General features: G+C 43.4%; 1 protein-coding gene across 2 annotated transcripts; it reads right to left on the bottom strand.

Annotated features, from left to right (window-relative positions):
- Positions 1-1,453: 1,453 nt before the first annotated feature.
- Positions 1,454-18,050, bottom strand: LOC311274655 (calcium-binding protein 4-like). Of its 2 annotated transcripts, XM_084382501.1 has the most exons (8): positions 16,960-18,050; positions 5,728-5,895; positions 4,869-4,899; positions 4,642-4,785; positions 4,323-4,432; positions 3,899-3,973; positions 3,671-3,743; positions 1,454-3,022 (listed from the first exon to the last, which is right to left on the bottom strand). In XM_084382501.1, exons 1-8 carry the CDS (start codon positions 17,635-17,637, stop codon positions 2,997-2,999), a joined length of 1,305 nt encoding a protein of 434 aa, XP_084238627.1. In that variant the 5' UTR covers positions 17,638-18,050; the 3' UTR covers positions 1,454-2,996. The 2 variants fall into 2 exon arrangements, with proteins under 2 accessions (XP_084238627.1, XP_084238628.1); XM_084382502.1 differs by lacking the exon at positions 5,728-5,895 and having other exon boundaries at positions 16,960-18,049.
- Between the last annotated feature and the right edge of the window lie 572 nt (positions 18,051-18,622).

Genomic DNA, 18,622 nt, shown 5'->3' with positions numbered 1-18,622 from the left:
TTTGCTGGATTTGAGGAGCTGAATTGTCTCCATCAATCCAAATAATGTCACAGGAGGTTCAAAGTTTTGCTCAATTGTCCCCAATGCCTCCTGTGATAAACCTGTAAAGTCTAATTGTCATAACTTCTCATTTATTTACAATCTTATTTTTAAAAATACCTCCTCCTTTGAGTTTTTTGTTTGTGTGATTGTTTTAAGCTATACATTATTAATCATGAAAAATATTTAAAAGTATATAAAAAACACTATATACTGTACTGTATGTACATTCTCCTCTCAAGAAATGAAAAAGATCTAAATTATGCAAGTCACATTGCACTAGCTGCTGCAGTCACCACGTCTTAATGCAATTGCACAGCTATAGGCAAAGTTGGGCAGATGTTAATTTAGGCCAGCAGTAGGTGGCTAGCCTCTGGGAGAGAGGAGTAATGCGCAGTAACTCCATAATATTCTCAATTACCATACGTGCTGTATCTTCTTGGGAGAGCTGAGTGCAGTCACCGGCTCTAATTGAGCTATCGGTCAGTAAATACCACCAAACTATAACCTGACTGGTTGTGTCTCTTTCTTTTTCTACATGTGTTTAACGCATAAGAAGCTGCATGTGAATGTTGATGCTTTGGTATTGTTGGAGGTGAGGCCCCTTTGATGGAGCTGGGTTGCCTAATAGAAAATACTGTCAGGGAGTAATGTAACTAATTACTTTTTTGTTGCGTAATTAGCAAAGAAATTAAATTTGAGGGTAGTTCCATAAACATTAAAGGAGCAGCATATCACCAGAGAAATGGACCACTGCTGCTCCCTTGGCTGTAGCTAGATACTCTTAGTTAAGTGGCTCACATGGCTCCGTGACCCTAGACGTTGTCTGGACCAGAATCACAGGGGGAGATACCACAGGGGACGTGAGAGTGAACACGGCTGGACACTGAACTGGGACTGAATACAGCCTCCAGGTCAGTTTGACAACAGGAGATACAGTACGGAGGTGATACAGCGGCTTTGGCCAAGACTATGTCTTCGGGGACGACGAGGCACGTCAGGCGGTGATGGGAGAGGCAACAAAGAGACAGTAGAAGGTGAAAATGGAGCGTAGGGCTGGAATATTTTCATTTCTTACTCAGTGAATTGAGGATCTGTTTAAACAATCCAAAGATGATTGTGGAACTGCAAACCAAGACTGTGCTGGTGAGTTTTAATGAGTGTATGTGGAGTTTGATTTGTTTTCTTTATGATAGTTAAACAAGGCAATTAAGCTCATCACTAGAAATGAATTTACACCCGTCGTACAATCAGAGCCTAGAATTTTGTGGCATTTGGTTTTCATTGGAGGGGACCGGGTTTTTTGTCCTCAGTCCCCATAATGTGGCTGTCAATCTCATGTCTTCGTGAGTTACCTCAAACAAGAGGACACACTCCCACACACACACATATGCTAGAGATATTACTTCCGTGCTCAAGTTCCAATAAAAACCTTTATTTTTATATATTCTGCTACAAATTTAAGTTGTTTCTTGCATGCATAGTTTCACACAGTTAAGACAAGTAAAATGACAAAGTAAGATTTCCCTTGAGAAGAACATCTTGACTTTATAGCATGCATACTGAATACCCCCATGTCCATGTTAGAACAGTCAACCAATGATTTAGCTGCCCCGGGAACCAACCAGCATTTCAAGCAGCCATTTTGAAAATATAATCCCGTGGATCATATTTTAAAAACATACTGCAGACACTTACGACACTGAATAAGACTCAAATAAATTTTTGTAAACTTTCTTTGGCTTTTTGCATAAAGAAGCTAATTCTACTTCTTTACAAATATAGATAAGGAAGGTAAGAGGGTAAAGAAATTGGTATCAGAGATTATACTATAGGGGCAGTTTGTGGATGAGGTTGATTGTTCAATTCATTTTGAGGTATTAAAGTTAAAAGTGTAAATGTTGTACCAAAGTGAAAATCACTTCAGGACTGTTCGGTAGACTCGGTAGACTCACAAAAGCCCATTAAACAAGAACATTTATCAAAGCTCTCTGATAAAAATTAAAGCATTAACAGAACCTCTCTTTCATGTATAGTTTTAACGCTCCGTCGATCATCTACCTAAGGATGATCTGTCAAACTCTGCCTGGACTCGGGCAGAGTCGTGTTCAGATTTAGTAAAACATACATGTAATTAAAAAAGGCCTATCACAGTAGTCAACTCACTGTACCTAGAGAGGATTTCCTTCAAGTATTGTTGCAGTTGAAGGAGTCTTATTCACACTGAAAATGACATATATATCACAGTAAGATAGGCATAATGTTATTAAAGTCAGAAGAACTGCGTCAGTGCTACATTACACATAATTACAAAACAAATATTGGCTTGCCTTAACCAGGGTTGGACAATAGTCTTCAGAGACATAATAAATCTACAGTAGAAGGTTGAGAGAAACAACAGTAAGCACAAAACACAAACACACAGCTTTGACAAGATCACATGAAATATTTCCATATTGCCGTTTTGGATTTGTGCTTATTATGTCTTCAGCGTTATAAAAACAAATGTTCTGTATTGGTTTGGGTGTCTGCTGGCATACTGCTGTAGTCGAAAATATGTCTGCTTAGTTGCTACATTTATTAACATAATATAGGCTTTGTGCTAAATACCCATTTCCCATTGAGACAACAGCCATACCAGCGTTAGAAATGTTGTTATTACTTAAGGAAAATATGCTTTTCAAAATATACTTTGTAAAAGTCAGAAATGCAGCTGTTGGTTTTGTTTATGCTCTAAGAAACAGCAGCAGCATATAATCAACAGTGTTGCTCCCGGCTGGAGTCGTCAGCCTTTGTGCTTCAGCGTGGCAGTTTCAGGGCAGGGTTGATATGTTTTTGTTTTCTCGTTCACTGACAGTTCAGAAGTTCAAGAGCCATCAGGAGTCCGTGCTGGTCTCTCTCCTCGTCCTCCGACACCAACAAAGAGTCCATGTCGTGTTTTAACATGTCGACTCTACTCATCGAGACATCATCCGCACAAATTCTGCGAAGTATAGAAAAAAACAGATTGTTTTGCAAAGCTTTAGTTTGAAGAAATCTTCAACAAAATGTTACGATGCTGCAAAAAATGCGCAGAATTGCTCTGAGGTATAAAGGCTCGGATATACGTTGTGCCAGTTGAGAGTTTGTCCCTCTGCTTTTGAGTTTTTGATGGGTGGAAAAGTTGGTTTGAGTACTGAACAATGGTTCAGGTTTTTAATCAAAGAAATGAAACATTTGATTAATTTCAAACTTCCCTTGAGAATGCGGCGAAAATGTGAAATTATCGCGCTTCTGAAAACAGCAGCACTTTCTGATATTTTCATCCCTGACAGCATGTATGCATCTTTTTCTCTGTGGGTAATCTAATCCCTTGGTATGGAGATAATCTGACAGACAGACCTACTGCCTTCATCCCCTCACCTCACTATCAGCAGGGTGGGGATATCAGCCACACACATGTTGGGATTTTGCTTACACTTGAAATGTGTGTGTAAGTATGTGCGTGTTTAAGAGAGAGCGAGAAGGTCGAAAATAGAAACACACCAACAGAGAAAGGTATTAGTTAGGCATGGCTGATTTCCAGGCTCTGCATGCGGTGAAAAATGTGTTATGTCGGATGAAATGCAAAATATTCTGTCACGTTCTTTACCTTCAAAGTCCACATGCCCGTCTCCGTTTAGGTCAATGTCTCGTAGGATGTCCTCCAGATCTCTGTGTCCGACCTGAAAAAGTCAGGATGTGGGGAAGGTGTGAATGTCTGTGGCACAAATTCTGGCAGATTACACAAGTGAAGGAGTAAACAGACACGATTCAGACAGACACCGTGACTGATGGAGAGCTACAAAGCGGAGGACAGACTCTCCCAACAGCTCTGTACCTGTTGTCCTAAAAGTTTTTTCATTGCTTCTCTGAGTTCTGCTGTGCTGATCTGGCCGTCACCGTTCGTGTCAAACTGAGAAGGAGAGAAAACATATATCTTACCACTGTTAGCATCCTTTTTTTTATTAAAATAGGCGAGAGGGGCCTTAAAGAGACCGGCACTAACTAAACTAAATTAACTAACGCTAAAAATAATGTGTTTTTGAACGTTAAAGCATATCAACATTTTCTAGTAGACCCCCAAAATAAAAGTATGAACCTGATAATGAGCATAATATGGGACCTGTAAGTTCAATTTTGTTTTTGCAATTCCTGTAATCCCCTCTGAAGACATTCTTTCAACCCACTGAGAAATCTGTTTGACCATAAGGCTGTTACACAACGCTCCATTTGCTATTTTGTGTGCATCTGTCTTTCCTCACCTCCTTGAATGCATCCCTCAGCTCTTTCACCCCAATCATGTCGGCAGTTTCAGCCAGAAGTTTGGGCCCCATGAGTTCAACAAAGTCCTCAAAGTCAACATGTCCTCCCACTGTTGGACAAATTGAAAAGAGGAGGCTGGGTCAACCTTCAGGGTATTCTCCGAGACAGAGAGACTTAGCTATATTTAAACCCCTTCTGATGAATAGTGATGGTGAAGGCTAAGTACTCTTTCAAAAATGGCTGTAAAGGTATTGAAATCATGAAACAAAAAGTGAGAAATAATTCATAGACATGTACTCGCAGTGCAGTTTTACTTACGATTCATGTTGATCTGCTGGCTCAGCTCTATCAGCTCCATCTCTGTTGGCATGTAGCCCATTGTTCTCATGCAGTTCCCCAAGTCTTTGCACCCGATGAACCCATCTTTGTCTTTGTCGAACTCCTTGAATGCTTCACGAAGCTCTGAGAGAAAGAGAGACGGGTATAAATGTGAGAGAGGTGGGAAAATGTCTCGATAGTATTGTAAAAATTACAATTGTATTTACCATCCATTTCTTCGGGCCTCAACTCTCGGTCCTGTGAAGGATCACAGTGTATGGTTAGAGTACAAAAACTGTGGATGTTTTGAAATCATTGCCAAAATGCAGCATTCCTCGCACAATATGAGACTGTGAAAAAATAAATAGGCGACCGCAGGCGTGTGCCGCAGATTGCCAAGAGTCCGCAGGTTTCCTTCCATGCAGGGAGGAAAAGCTCATCGCTGAGATCACCTGCTGAAGAAAACATGCAGTCTCTTGGCAGTCTGCGGAAAGATAACACAGTAGGTACTGGGATGAAAGTAGCAGAAATGAGACAAAATGTCTTGTGTAGATGCAGAGACAATGGAAAGTATGCAACAGTTCCCTTATTTGCAAGTCCACTGAATTAAAATAGCTCAATCGCAATCCCTGCATCCTTTACGAACAGCCATGTGTGCTCGTCAACAGAGGCATCGGTAAAACAGCGTTCCTCTACACTGAGGATTTCAGCATCACTGTTTTCTTCATTGTGTCGCTGCTGGAAATACAAGGAGCAATAACCGTCATGTAAGGAGCATTTCTGCCATCACCATAACCCTGCTGGAATAATCCTCCAACCTCCAGCCTCATGCATAAACATACACGCAAACACACACTCTCTTGCATTCAGCGTTCTAGCTTTCAAGGAGACTTCATCCTAAAAATGATTTCACATTCTAAAAATACCATCTTCCCACTTCCACCACGCTCGTTCACATGCTGTAAGTGCAGATGTTACAGTGAGAGGTGACATACACTCATCACACGTTTCTGTTATTGTGCGTGTTCTGTGTCGTGCGCTAATCTCTCGGCATGCATGCACATGATATTGTCTGGACTTACGTACAGCCTGCCGGCTCTCAGCGAAGCCCTTGCGTAGAAAGATGCATGCAGGCCCCAGTACGTTGTGCATGTTGGCTCCGTTCTGGGCCAGGGCCACTAGCGGCTCAAGATAGGCCCCCCCAGAGCCCCCCTCCTCACAGGACTGCACTGCTTTGTAGTTCTTCTTCTGGTCCTGGAGCAGCATCCGGGGCAGGGGGGCCAGACATGGGAGCAGGGGCAAAGACAGGGGTAGAGACCGTGACTCAGATTTGTGGTGGCATGGAGTCAACAAGGAGGAGGGAGGTGGGATGGAGGTAACAGACATATGCCTGTCAGTCACAGAGAGGTGTGGAGTCAGGTCAGTCATGACGGAGGAAAGCACCTCGGTCAGAGGTAGGAGGTTGTAATTTGTTATGACAAGAGCAACTGATGCCATCCAGGAATGTGTCCTGCACAACAGAGCACAACCAAGCCTTCATTTCATGCTTTATAGACAGGGTTTTTTTTTACATTTGAAGCTTCTATTGAGGTTTTTGAATGAAGCTTCAAATCTCCTCATTTGTTATGACGTCATCACCCTAAAAAAAACAACAAAAAAAACATAAAAAGCCCAGAAGAAAAATCCTTAATTTGAATAAAGTGACTCATCGGATGAAATGAGTTTGTCTTATTTCATTAAATCAACTTTCTTTAATAAAAAGGTGCGTGCGTCCCTTTGTGTGCAGGAACACTTTTAATGACCAAAAGAAAACGTCAACAAACATGGACTGATTTAGAGTATTTCATTGGGTAAAATGTGCTGAATTTTAGAAACTAACTAATCTTTTGTCAATAAATTTGGATGTTTCCGGAGTTTTGCGAAATGTTTGGATCACCTGAGTTGAAAATAAGGATAATACAAGTGGTGTCATTTCTCCAAATCTACAGTTCGATCAGACTTTCGATTTAAAGGTCACGATTCCATTCAATTTCACTTTTAGCACTGACAGCTGTGCTACTGTTCGACTTGGTAGAGCCCTAGTTATAGATAAGGTCAGCTGGCCAAATAGTCATTGGTCACAAATTACAGACCAACTTCACGGTTCAAATTTAATGTAATTTCCATATTTATGCGTACAGTTTTCCTGTGCAGTCAGGAGTTATTTTTCAGCCCAGTTGCCAGGATATCATGTTAACATTTAATGTTTCTGCAGACGACAGATACGTCCAAAGTTGACATTTGTAGCAAATGTTATTACAAGTCAACAAGGCTGCCAAACGGCTGAGAGCAGTTTGGGTAACACCAGTGGATATTTGTAAGGACACCTGTATGTGTTTTACTTCCAGCTGTGTATGTGGCGCTCAACGTGGGTGTTTCTGATGAAGACCTGCAAACATTTCCAGCCGTTTTCCAGGCGTCCAAAACCGTCAACTTTTAACGAAAAGTCGGACCATCTCCATCTGTGATCGTGGTGACTGTAACAGACTTTTTTTTGTGCCCAAACCAGAGCAGATCATGAGCACTGCGTTGTGACAAAAGAGAAATTTAATCTAAATGAATGTTAAGCTGCAACATAAAGAGAAGCCCAGTTTCAACTTTATTCTGATGATTGGGTTGATTATTTCAACATTTCAGTATGGTTTCTAAATAAAGTGGTCTATTTATTTATTTATTTTATGGCCGGAACTACAAAAATAAGACCCAGGTTGAAATATACAGGAATAATCCTCTAATACCCAATTTGTTGTCGGTAAGGAACAACAGACTCCACATGAGTAAACTTTTAACTGACAGCTTCGTGACTCGAACTAATGATTCAGCCTGCACGTGTTAGTAGTAGTAGTGTACACACAGGACATGCTCCTATAGTTACTTGAATTTCTGTGACAAGTGACAAGTTTTTCTTTGGTGCACATTGCAAAATAATTGTCCAGAGAATGAGGGTAAAGTTCAGCCAGGCATTTAATTATAATCACCAATTAGCCAATCAACCAGGGGGCAGAAGTTGTTTTCAGAGTCAGTGATCCCAATTAGACAGAGAGCTACAGGTTAATTAAAAACGGGGCGATCGCTGCCAGTCAGTATTTAGGGCTCCCTCTAAATAAAGGCGGATAAAGTCCAACCAGTGCGCTGACTGATATCACGCAGAATACGGAAAATGGACTGCGTGACTATCTATTTCACTTTTTAGAGTGTAACATCTCTTCGTGCTTATAAAAAGAGATAACGTTGGTCAAGCCTTCAATTACCGCAGTGTGACATCCAACTCAGTGGAGGAAAATCCAGCGAAAAGCGAGTGGACTCAACTGTCACAGCGAATTACCAAGGGACTGTTTTCGCTGCTGCTTTAAATCTCTCAGAAAGGAGCTATTATTTCCTGTCTTCAGATGCTTTTTACATGCAAACATAATGAAAAATTAATATGCCTACATACACTACATTAAAATGCACACAGTGCACACAGCGCTCTACAAATGACCTTCACACTCCATCTGTTAGCACGCCAGCCCTAATGCCAGTTCATGCATTCCTACAGTGCCCGCCACAGGAACGGATGCCCACTGGGTAATCTGACCAAGTGATGCATGGAGCTGGGCTGTCTGTGGGTATATCGTGCCAGAAAAGTACTATGAAGCCACGCGCTGGCAGTTATATAACCAACAAAAAAAGCAACAACAACAGTGTCAGAGAAAAAGCTCGAGTGAAGCAAGAACTTCTCCAACCCATTTTTTGCACAGATGGCATCAACAGTTGCTTGTCATATTGTGCTTCCTCAAGGATGTGCAGCTGCTGATATAGCGGAAAGTCTATTTGTGGGAATGTCTGCGAGTCAATTCAAGCATACAGTTATACGATGAGGACAGCAGATGTGAGAGACGGAGGTCGTCTTCTTGAGCCTTTACATAAACGGTTCTGAGTGTTCCTTCGCGTTCCTCAATTGTGCACTTAACTGTCGGTCGTCGCGTTCAACTCGATGCAAGCGGTACGTTTGAGCTGATGGAATGAGACAGCACACCTGTTCGCAACGTTTCCACTGACTGATCACGTCCCGCAGGTGCAGGTGCAGGTGCAACAGCTGGCTCGTAAGTGAGATTTTACAGACTCTGAAGTTTGGTGGCATGATCCAAATTCGCGGGTCAAGAAGCAGCAGCAACAACCAACTCCTCTGACCTCGGTCTAAAAGGCTGAGATGGGTGTTTCAGGGAGTGCGACCATGCACTATGAGCACAGAAGGAACTCGTATCTACAAAGACATACATTACGATGCAAATGTCATATTAGTGCTGCGCTTCACTCAGTGCATTTCATAAATTTCATGCAGAATGAGTTTGAGAGGAGATCACAAAAGTCCTAAACAGTAATCAAGACTGTAAGCTCCAGCGTTGGCAAGCATCGGCTGAAACTACAAGAAGGGAGGCAAGCTTTATCTTGAAATTCTCTCCCATGTCAGTGCCACACAAAACACAAGGAAACAGTTCAAGACAGCGTGTTAGTGAACACCCAGTCGGTACAGACAGCGCACAGGGTTCAGTCAGCACAGGTCCAGTCAAGAAGCTTTCGGTCAGGTCGGGGAGACAAACATGCAGCAACATTCAGGGGATTCAAAGAGTGAAAAGCCTCCGAGCGGACCTTACCTTCTTGGTGAAAATTTTAAGCGACTTTACAGAGTTGCCCATTGCAAAAAAAAAAAAAAAAAAAAAAAATCCTCCTTGTTTTATGTTTTCTCTCTAACTGTGTCTGTGTTGGTGTGGCTGTTTGTAGGTGTACACGTGTGCATGTGTGTTTGCATGTGTTTCCGGGCATGCATGGGAATAGGAGTGATTAGAAAGGGAGAGAGGGTTCAGTGGGTCACTGGCTAATGTAAGAGGACATTTGGGAAAAGGCAGGGAGAGTAGCAGGGATACCATGGGAGGTAGAGGAGGGAGAGGACGAAGGAGTGTTACGGGGAGGACCTGGAGGCAAGGACGCCGGGAGGTACGAGGGGAGGGACAGTGAGACAAAGGAGAGAAATATGTAAACAAGAACAAAAGGACAGATTGGAACGACACAGAGATAAGCGAGGGAGAAAGGAAGGAAGCATGCATGTGATCTGAGCGAGATGCAAGCGCCAGGAGTAGAAAAGGCAAGATTGCTTATTCATTCCATCCTCTCTCCTACACTGTCTCTCCTCCCTCCCTCCCTCCCTCCCTCCCTCTCTCCCCTCTACCCTCTCTCTCTCTCTCTCTCTCTCTCTGTCCGTCCGTCTGTCTCTTGCTCTTTTTTCCTCACTCTCGCTCGCTCCACAGTTTCAAAACATCCATGCCAATGTGACAGAAGAAGCTCGTTCGGACAAGCATATTACCTTCCCCTGAGCGAGACGCTGGAGACACTAATCCAAACGTGCGCGCACACACACAAACACACACTTGATTAAACACACACGGATGTGGGGCTGTGGAGCTAAAAATATAACACACGCTCTCTCTTTTTTACCCCCGTTTCTACCACATCTCTCCCCCCACTCTTCCTCCAGCATCCATCCATCCCCCTCTCTCTCTTGCTCTCTCTCACGCACACACACATGTACACAACACACATGTAGATGCACAAAGTCATGGTGAGCTTGAAGGGCATGGATTCAGATCAAAGGCAAAATGTGCAAGAAGTGACAGCACGTGCAAATGCAAACACACACACACAAAACGGGCGTGTAAATGCTCGTTCTCAGCCTCTCTCGTCCACACAAACACACGCGCACACACTCACATACACACACTTATTGTAAAGTATTCTGACTGAGAAAGTGAGTGTCTCTACAGATCAAACAGCCCAAAAACCAGCAGTGAAAAGTGACAATGTACAGATATTTACAGGTGATTGTACTCCACCTGAGTATTTTCATTTTATGCTTCTTTATGTTTCTACTCCACTTCATCTGAGAACTGTTGCCTGTTTTTAAGAGATATATTTAAATGCAAATTGGGATTTTACAGACAAACATATGATCTGCTTATAGAATATGATACATTGTAGTATCTCAATGTACCAAATGGTGTATAAATGTGTTTTTTCTTGGTGTTTGTATGGTTTTAATCATCTATTCTTATGAGTTTTATTTGTCTTTCATTTCTTATGTTGGCCTGTTTATTCAAAATAGGGGTGTCGTGATTTACCGATATTGATGGTACGGTATTGTGTCTCTTAAATCATTTCCGTTTCTTTCCATTCTTGCTTTGTCGTCATCGGTGATGGTTATGCATGCCGTAGAAATGTGCTGGTTGCCGTAAAAATGGAAATATTGTTCCTTCTTGATAGTTTTGTCCAGTTATGGTTACAGACTCTCTCTCCGCCTGCTTTGACGCGAATTTTGAGGGCAATTCATTTGCCAGAAAGGAGACAAAACACGTAACTTTGACTTTGATTTCTATAGATATCACGTTGTTGTAAAGTTTGTTGTTGTTTGTTGTAAAGTACTTTTAATGCTGGTTTTCATAAGTACTATACAAATAAACGTATTATTATTATTATTTTAATGTTGTCCATGAAGTAAATAGCAATACAAAACTCCATAAGAAGCCATTCTGCATAATAAGTACTGTTAGTATAAGTGCATTTTAATGACTATAGACCGAATCACAATGTTTGTTTACAATGACACTCGGGTAGAAAACCTCTGCATCATGCGTTAGCTTACATAACAATTCAAATTGGATCTACTATTTTAATGATGCTACTTCAAAGTGTATTCATCTAGTTAATCTAAAATGCATGTTTGATGCTGTCATATCTTATCAATAACAAAACTTCCACCAATGTTACATTAGAGACCTAATTTAGGCTACATGTTAGGTCACAGACAAAACAAAGTGACAGCTTCAGTTTACCCCAAACTGGTGAAATGATCTAGAAAATGACAACAGAAATAAACAAGTTTGCTGATTTTCATATATGAAATACAAACAAACTGCGGGTTTTCTACCCGGACGTAACTGTTGCTGTTACCACGACGTCATGGTGAATCAGTCTATACTTGTGAAGACAGGCATTCCTTTGCATGTGATGTCACGCATAACTACTTTTACATAAGCTAAAGATCCTAAAGATATAGTTAATTTTATATACTGGACACATCCAAAAGTCCATCCTTAGTCTATGTGTGTTGGATGTTTCAAGTTTCCACATCACACTTGCGCATGCAGCTGACTTCCAAATTCTTGTACGTACATGTTTTAAGGTTTGAGGTGAGCCCTTCAGTGGCTGAATTCAAAAACAGCCCTCTGGTGTCAAACTCTGCTTACATCATTCTGCACAGTGAAGGTCAAACATCTAAGTGAAGCAACAATAAGCAAAACACACACAAACACAGTCATTTCAGGTCTCTACTCCAGCAGCATTCACTCTTGAGGTAACTTCAGCGGCGGCTATTACAACGCTAATGCACATCCTCGTTTGCCTCTCCTGTTCGACCTTGTCTATTCTCTGCTATTTTAATAAACACATTCACGCCGGAGTCGTTTCGCATCTCGCTCCCATTCAACATCTCTGCGGCTCCTCTGTGTTGCTCTGCGGATGATTCATCCAGCCTCTCACCGGAGGCTCATTGTGAACTTCAGAACACATCAGACGTCAGACACAGGAGCCGTCAGCTCTCATAATGTCAGACCAGAGTGTGCACGGGCATGAGATCCATTTCCCCCCCCCCACTCTCTCTCTCTCTCTCTCTCTCTCTCTCTCTCTCTCTCACTCACACACAGAACACACACATATACCAATGAGGAGAAGATCCATCTGAAAGTCCTCTGAATACTGGGGTGCCACTTTGCAGGTGCCACACACGGACTTATCGGTATAACTTAAATGTGCAAAACATTCATCGTAAAGAAATCTGCACGCATCCACAAGTCGGGGGGCTCATTCCAAGAGAAAATATTAATAACCGCTTCCTTTTTAATGAAGATATTGAGGTCAAATGTAATCCTGTTTCATCCACAGCCATCAAGTGTGTTGAAGGAGAGCTGCAGGTGGGGGAAGGAGGGCATTGATGTAAAAAACTGAGAGTTGTTCTTGCAGCTATGAGGCGACGTTGTGTATCTTTACTTTTTCATTGAGAGTGGAATGAAATGTGAGCATGTCACGGTCAAAATTTCTCTGAAAATGCAGAGTTTACATCACGGCGCATTCAAAGGGAACAAAGAGGTTTTTTTGCGCATACATTTTCTGTCGTCATCAGAGCACGTCTGGGCTGTGAAAAAAACACACAGCGCACACTTGCGTCATCTTCTTGTGCTCGGGCTGAGACGTCACAGTTACATTAATTCAGTCAAATCAGAGAACGCTCATGGAGATTATTCTGGTATGTCAGTGTTATTTCAGACACATGTTAGTTTGGTTAAGCCTCATGCATCAGCGGGGGGGGGGGGGACTATTGGCATGTCTCATTTCAGTCAATTAAACCTCTGCTCTCTCTCCTCTGACTCATTTATCCCCTGTCCTCTGTCTCGCAGTGTCTCTCACTGATTTTTTTCCCTCTCAGCCTCAGGTCTCCATGAATATTTAGCATCACGCACGCGCGCGCGTGCTCGCCGCGTGCGCTACGCTCTTACATTTCGCTGCCTAATCCTGTTTCAAAAAGGGATTTAACCAAAAAGTGAATTTTCTACCTCCTTCTTCGCCGCGCACGAGTACAAAAATATCCATCCAGTCTAAAAATAGCCTGTTCTACTCTAGACACACTGGAGGCATATGCTGTGGTGATGCTGCTGCTCTCTTTCCTCTCTTTTCCACCCAGATCCCTCTCCCTGCTCTACTCCTTTTTTTCCCCTCCTCTCTCTTTTCACTCACTCAAGGTCAGTGTGACCCCGGCAGAGGAGAAGAGATTTTGTGAGAGAAAGAGAGAGGGGGAAAAAAAAAAGGAAAAAGACAGACAGGAAACGTCAGTGGGTGCGAGGGCTGCGATGAGTAACAGGAAAACCAGGCGAGGAAGTGATGGGCTAATCTGTGTTTCAAGACCTTTCCTCACATTGTCTCCAGAGCTGTCAGGTGGGAGCAGGGAAGAGAGAGTTGATGAGTGTTTTTTGTCTTATATAACAATCATCAGGTCCGCCAGCACTCACTCGCTTCCTATTTTCTCCTTTTGTGCTCTTCCCGATTTATCCAATTGCCTCGCTTCCATCACTTTCTTCCCCTGCCCTTTCACTTCTCCTGTCTCACTGATGTGACACACACTCGACTGTTAATCTTTTCCTCTCTATCACACACACACACACACACACACACACACACACACACACACACTCTCACTCTCTTTGAGTTCAGACCTATTAGTGCAAACGGTACTTGCTCCCTCTGCTGGTTAGCGCACATATCCTTTCATCTAAATTTAATTTGAAGGGAAAAATGTCATCTCCGCAGTAGATATCAGACATCTTTTAATAACAAGCCAGTCCTGATATCTCCAGATTTCTAGTGAGGGTTTGCAGAAGGTCAACGAAGCTGTCGAAAAAGCTGAAGGATGTGCTGATTGTTCAGAATCTCTTAAAATAGAATCTAAATTTGTTCCGGGACAAAAAACTACTCGTACTCTGTCCTTGATCAAGGTCTAACCTGGATAGTTTCAAGGCCTGAATGTGCAGAAATAATGAGTTTCTTTATCTTTATCTAATGAATAATTACATCACAATCTGTCTCTATCCAGACACATTAAGAAAAGCCAACCACCTTTCACATTTGTCCTTATTCTAACCCCCACACTAGCCTTCATGGTAACCATGATTCATCTTATGAATATGAGAGCATAGCTTCAAGATACATGTCACCACACGCTGGAAACCAGCTCTTTTATTTCACAAATCTGTTCTGTCAGGTAACATGTTTGCTAAAAGATCGGAATATTTCTACCAGGACAAAAAAAAAACCCCACTCTACTCTGCCCTCCTCCAGTCTCTCATAATCAGGTCTTGATGGGCTGGGGCTATTTTTAGCTTCTTCCACTGGCAGCGAACAAGTCCTGTTGGGATTGTATGCAGATCTTGATGTTACGTAAGAAAAAAAAGCGAAATGAAAGAATTTGGAGTGTGCTATATCTCGCCCTGCATTCGGCTGCCACGTCTATTCATGGAGCATTAAAAGGCATCTTATTGTGACTGCGTGGTCACTAAAATGAAACAGCTTGGGTAAGATGCTGAGCAGGTGCGAAACACACGCGTGCACGAACCCTCTCAGACGTCAGTCGGCCTCTCTTGCTCTCTCAGAAGTCTGTTTCGACTACTGACATCTGCGTCTGATGTGACTTAACTTCACAGAAAACCTTCAAGGAGCTAACTCCTGATTGGATGTTTTTAATGCGAGTTGATAACTGAGAAATCTTTTTATTTGTTCATATTCCTCTTCCCAAAAAAACACTAAAAGCTGCCGTAAAATGTGCCGACACAGCCATTCAAATACGCAGCAACACAACACTTCCCTTGCCAAAATATCTGCTTTTTCCACACACGTCAGCAGCAGCAGCAGCAGCAGCAGCTCTACAGACTTTATATAGCACACCGCTGCGTGGATTTTTGCCGCGCTGGAACCCCTAAGACTGATTGAAGCTCTGGCCTGGATTGAGAGGAGTTATTTCTGGAACACATTAGCGTTCGGGGAGGTAATTGTCTCCTCTTGAGCTTTTTATCACCGAGAGAAGGATTTCAATGAAACAAGAAAAAAAAAAGATGGGAGGGAACAGACATCCTACTGTACCGCACAGGTACACCGAGTCACAGGAGCACAGAAGTGAGGTGCCTTGCAGAAAACCGATGCATTAGTGGGTGAACAGGTGATGCAGGGAAGACGTGATGAAGACACCCTTGCTCATTACAGTATCAGTAAAAGTTTAAAGTGTGTCTGTATACAAATGGTTTACTTACCTGTGTATATGTGTGTGTGCGTGTGTGTGTGTGTTTCTGTCTGAGTGACAAGCTCTCATCATTGAAAAGTTTTCCACGCAGCAGGAAAGTCGATCCCCCTGCTGTCGCTCAGGTGACAGCCACAATGAAAGCGGCTGTATTTATATTGGGATGCATGACAGACTGCAGCCCCTCCGTCATGAAGCTGATGGATACAGGAGCCAGATTTGGACTGAATGCACGCATCCATTTTTAATCTGCTCAGCCGGGGTCACACACACACACATCGTGGCCTTAACTCGTTCCAGCTTCACCTGTATCTCACCTGTGAACCTCCACCAGCTGCAACACACTTTATACACACATTGGCAGTGAAGGAGTCCAAACTTTCACTGTGTTTGAATATGGACACAATCGCTGGTGCCTCCGTGTTTGAAAAAAACGCAGCAAAAGTGCCCTCTTGGATGCCCTATGGTAGATAAAACATGATAAAATGCCCTCTAGGGTTCCCTGTCCAGTGGACATAACGTGGGGAAACGTGTCGGCTTTCTGCGCTGGTGTGGTGACTTTGTGGTTACACTGCTTGCGCTGGTGTGCCTCAATTGAAAGTTAGGGGCACCAGCACAAAATTTTGGCGCACCCGATTATACATTTTAATTTAGTGAATGAGTGTAAATGTGAATAAATTGGCTCACAGGCACCCAGTCGGTGTTTGTCAAAAATATTTTTACAGGCTACATTTTTTTAACCCAACCTGCTGAATTTCAGGCGCACCGGTGCCACCAATGAAAATGTTTAGCCGCACCTGACATGTGCGACCAAAACAGTCGCACCCTGGAGCCCTGACATTCGTCTAATTTCCAGTCAAAATATCTTATTAGTCTTAATATAAGACATGATCATAGAAAAGGTAACATTTCAGTGAGATATATTACTTCTTTTTGGAAAATTTTCACTTGTTCCATCAGCAGATAGTTGTTTTTAAACATTGGCATCATTGTGCCGTAACCTGTTATATCCTCATAGGCTCATATGTGTAAACTTTTTTTTTCAATAAGTGAGCCTCTATGTAATATAACACTTGTTCTTGTTTGTATTCCTGAACAAGAAAACAATTAAAGTCATCTTAAATTAAGCTGTACTGACATTTGTGCCACAGTCTGGATACTTGACACATGATGCTGATGATGATTTATGTACCCTACAGCTTCTTTAATGACGAAACACCTGCATTTAACAGTGCACTCGCGAGCTTTGAGCAATAAGACACTATTCAGATCGACTTCTGTGACTTAATTGCAAAGGTGTGAGGAAACGACTCTAATGCTTTCATTTAGTGAACTAAAAGCTTATGAAACAACCTTATAGCTGTCTTCGGTTGTGCTTTTTTGAAAAGTTTAATGTGCAGACTTACGTGCCCGAAGACTGACTTCACTATGGGATGAAGACTAGAGTCGTACTCAGACGCGGTTGCGCTCAGTCTCTTGGATTTGTGGCTGGCTGCGGGCTGCGCCGGGGCGCTGGTCGCAGGTGGGTCGGAGCTGAGGCTGGAGAAAGACCCGGTGATGACTCTCTCCCTGGGCTCGAAGAAGAAATCCGCGTCGTCCGTCTGTTTGGGATAAGATGGAGTTGGAGAGGTCCTCCTGTCCTGCCGGGAGCCGCCCTGGTGATGCGCTGCAGGAGGCGGCTCACCTCGAGAGGAGTCGTGGTGGTGATGGGAGTGCTTGGTCCTGGCGGGCTTGCTGCGCTCCTTCTGATGCCGGCTCGTCCTGTGCCTCGCGTCCTCCTGAGCGTCATCCAGGTGACTCGCCTGCCGGTGAGAGTGATGGCTCCTCTGCGCGCGGTGGTCACCTTGATACCGAGAGTCCGCGTGTCTTGGCTGGCAGAGGGGTCTCCGCGCGCTCGTCTCGCACTCCTCCGTCCAGCCTGCATCCTCGCTGCCTCCAGCTCCGGCGGGCTGATGCTGATGATGGTGAGTGCGGTGGCTCCGGGGATCTCGTGGAGCGCTATTGGAGTGTGCGGACCTGCGGTTGAGCCCCGATGATCTCAGCAGAGAGGTGGTGGACTCGCTTTTGGGCAGAGAGGAGCTCATCGTCCGCTTTCTCTCGCTTGACAGGCGAAGTGATGGAGCTGCTGGAGGCTGGAGGTCGAGTAGAGGAAAAGGAGGCAGTCCTCCGCCACGTGCAGGTGTTGAGCATCAGTCGGACCCCGAGCTCTTTAATCCACACGCACACACTCCAGCATCACTGTGATGAAGCTGCAGCCACCTGACTGATGTGAGGTGCAGCCTGATGTGGCAGCCGGGCGGTCAGTGTGACGCTTCACGAGGGGCTCCGCTAACTTTGGATGGCAGCACTGTGTTGCGCTGCCGCGTGCCACGCGCAGTACACGCGCAAAGTTCAATGAGACCCACGTCACAGATCCATCTGTGGCGTAATGAGCCGGCTTGATTAATCCTCCCTTTCTGTTTTATCACTGCAGAACTCCTGTTTGAGCATCTCTCTGTTATATGTTTACACCTTTAAAGGAACAGTTCACACAAAAGTGAAAATCCAGTCATCTACTCAACCTCATGGTGATGGAAAGTCAGGTGAAGTTTTGTAGTCCGCAAACATCTGGAGCTTCACAGCAAAACAGTGCTGCAGCATTCTCCTAAACAACCTAAGTAGATGGGGACTTGTTTTAAAATGTAAGACACAAAAGCGTAAAATGGCTCCATACAGCTCGCCTGGTGTAAGGAAATTCTCCAGAAGCCCAGAGATCCCACAATGATTTTAAAATAAGTTATTTACACCCACGACACACAGTCAACCTTATGCACCGACTTCAGACGGAGTGCATGCTAACGCTTTTAGCTTAGCAGCTACAGTGAAGAATTCGGCGCCTAAAAGGTTGTAATAAGGTCTCTTCAAATCATTTCAGGATTTGGGGTCTTCTGGGTCTCGGACTATGCCGTACGAGCTGTATGGAGCCATTTAATATATTTCACATCTACTTCAGTTGTTTAGGAGAACACTGTTTTGCTGTGAAGCTCTAGAAATGTTTTGTGGACCACAAAACATCACCCGACTTTCAAT

Source organism: Pagrus pagrus (assembly GCF_965226575.1).
Source record: "Pagrus pagrus genome assembly, chromosome: 19".
NCBI classification, from domain to species: Eukaryota; Metazoa; Chordata; class Actinopteri; order Spariformes; family Sparidae; genus Pagrus; species Pagrus pagrus.
This window is presented reverse-complemented; position numbering and strand designations above follow the sequence as displayed.

Coding starts and splice junctions, on each gene's coding strand:
- LOC311274655 (XM_084382501.1), bottom strand. CDS start 17,637: ATGAGCTCCTCTCTGCCCAAAAGCGAGTCCACCACCTCTCTGCTGAGA. Junction 5,896..16,959: donor TGAAGTCAGTCTTCGGGCAC/GTAAGTCTGCAC, acceptor ATGCTGCTCCAG/GACCAGAAGAAGAACTACAA. Junction 3,023..3,670: donor CGGGCATGTGGACTTTGAAG/GTAAAGAACGTG, acceptor TATACTTCGCAG/AATTTGTGCGGATGATGTCT.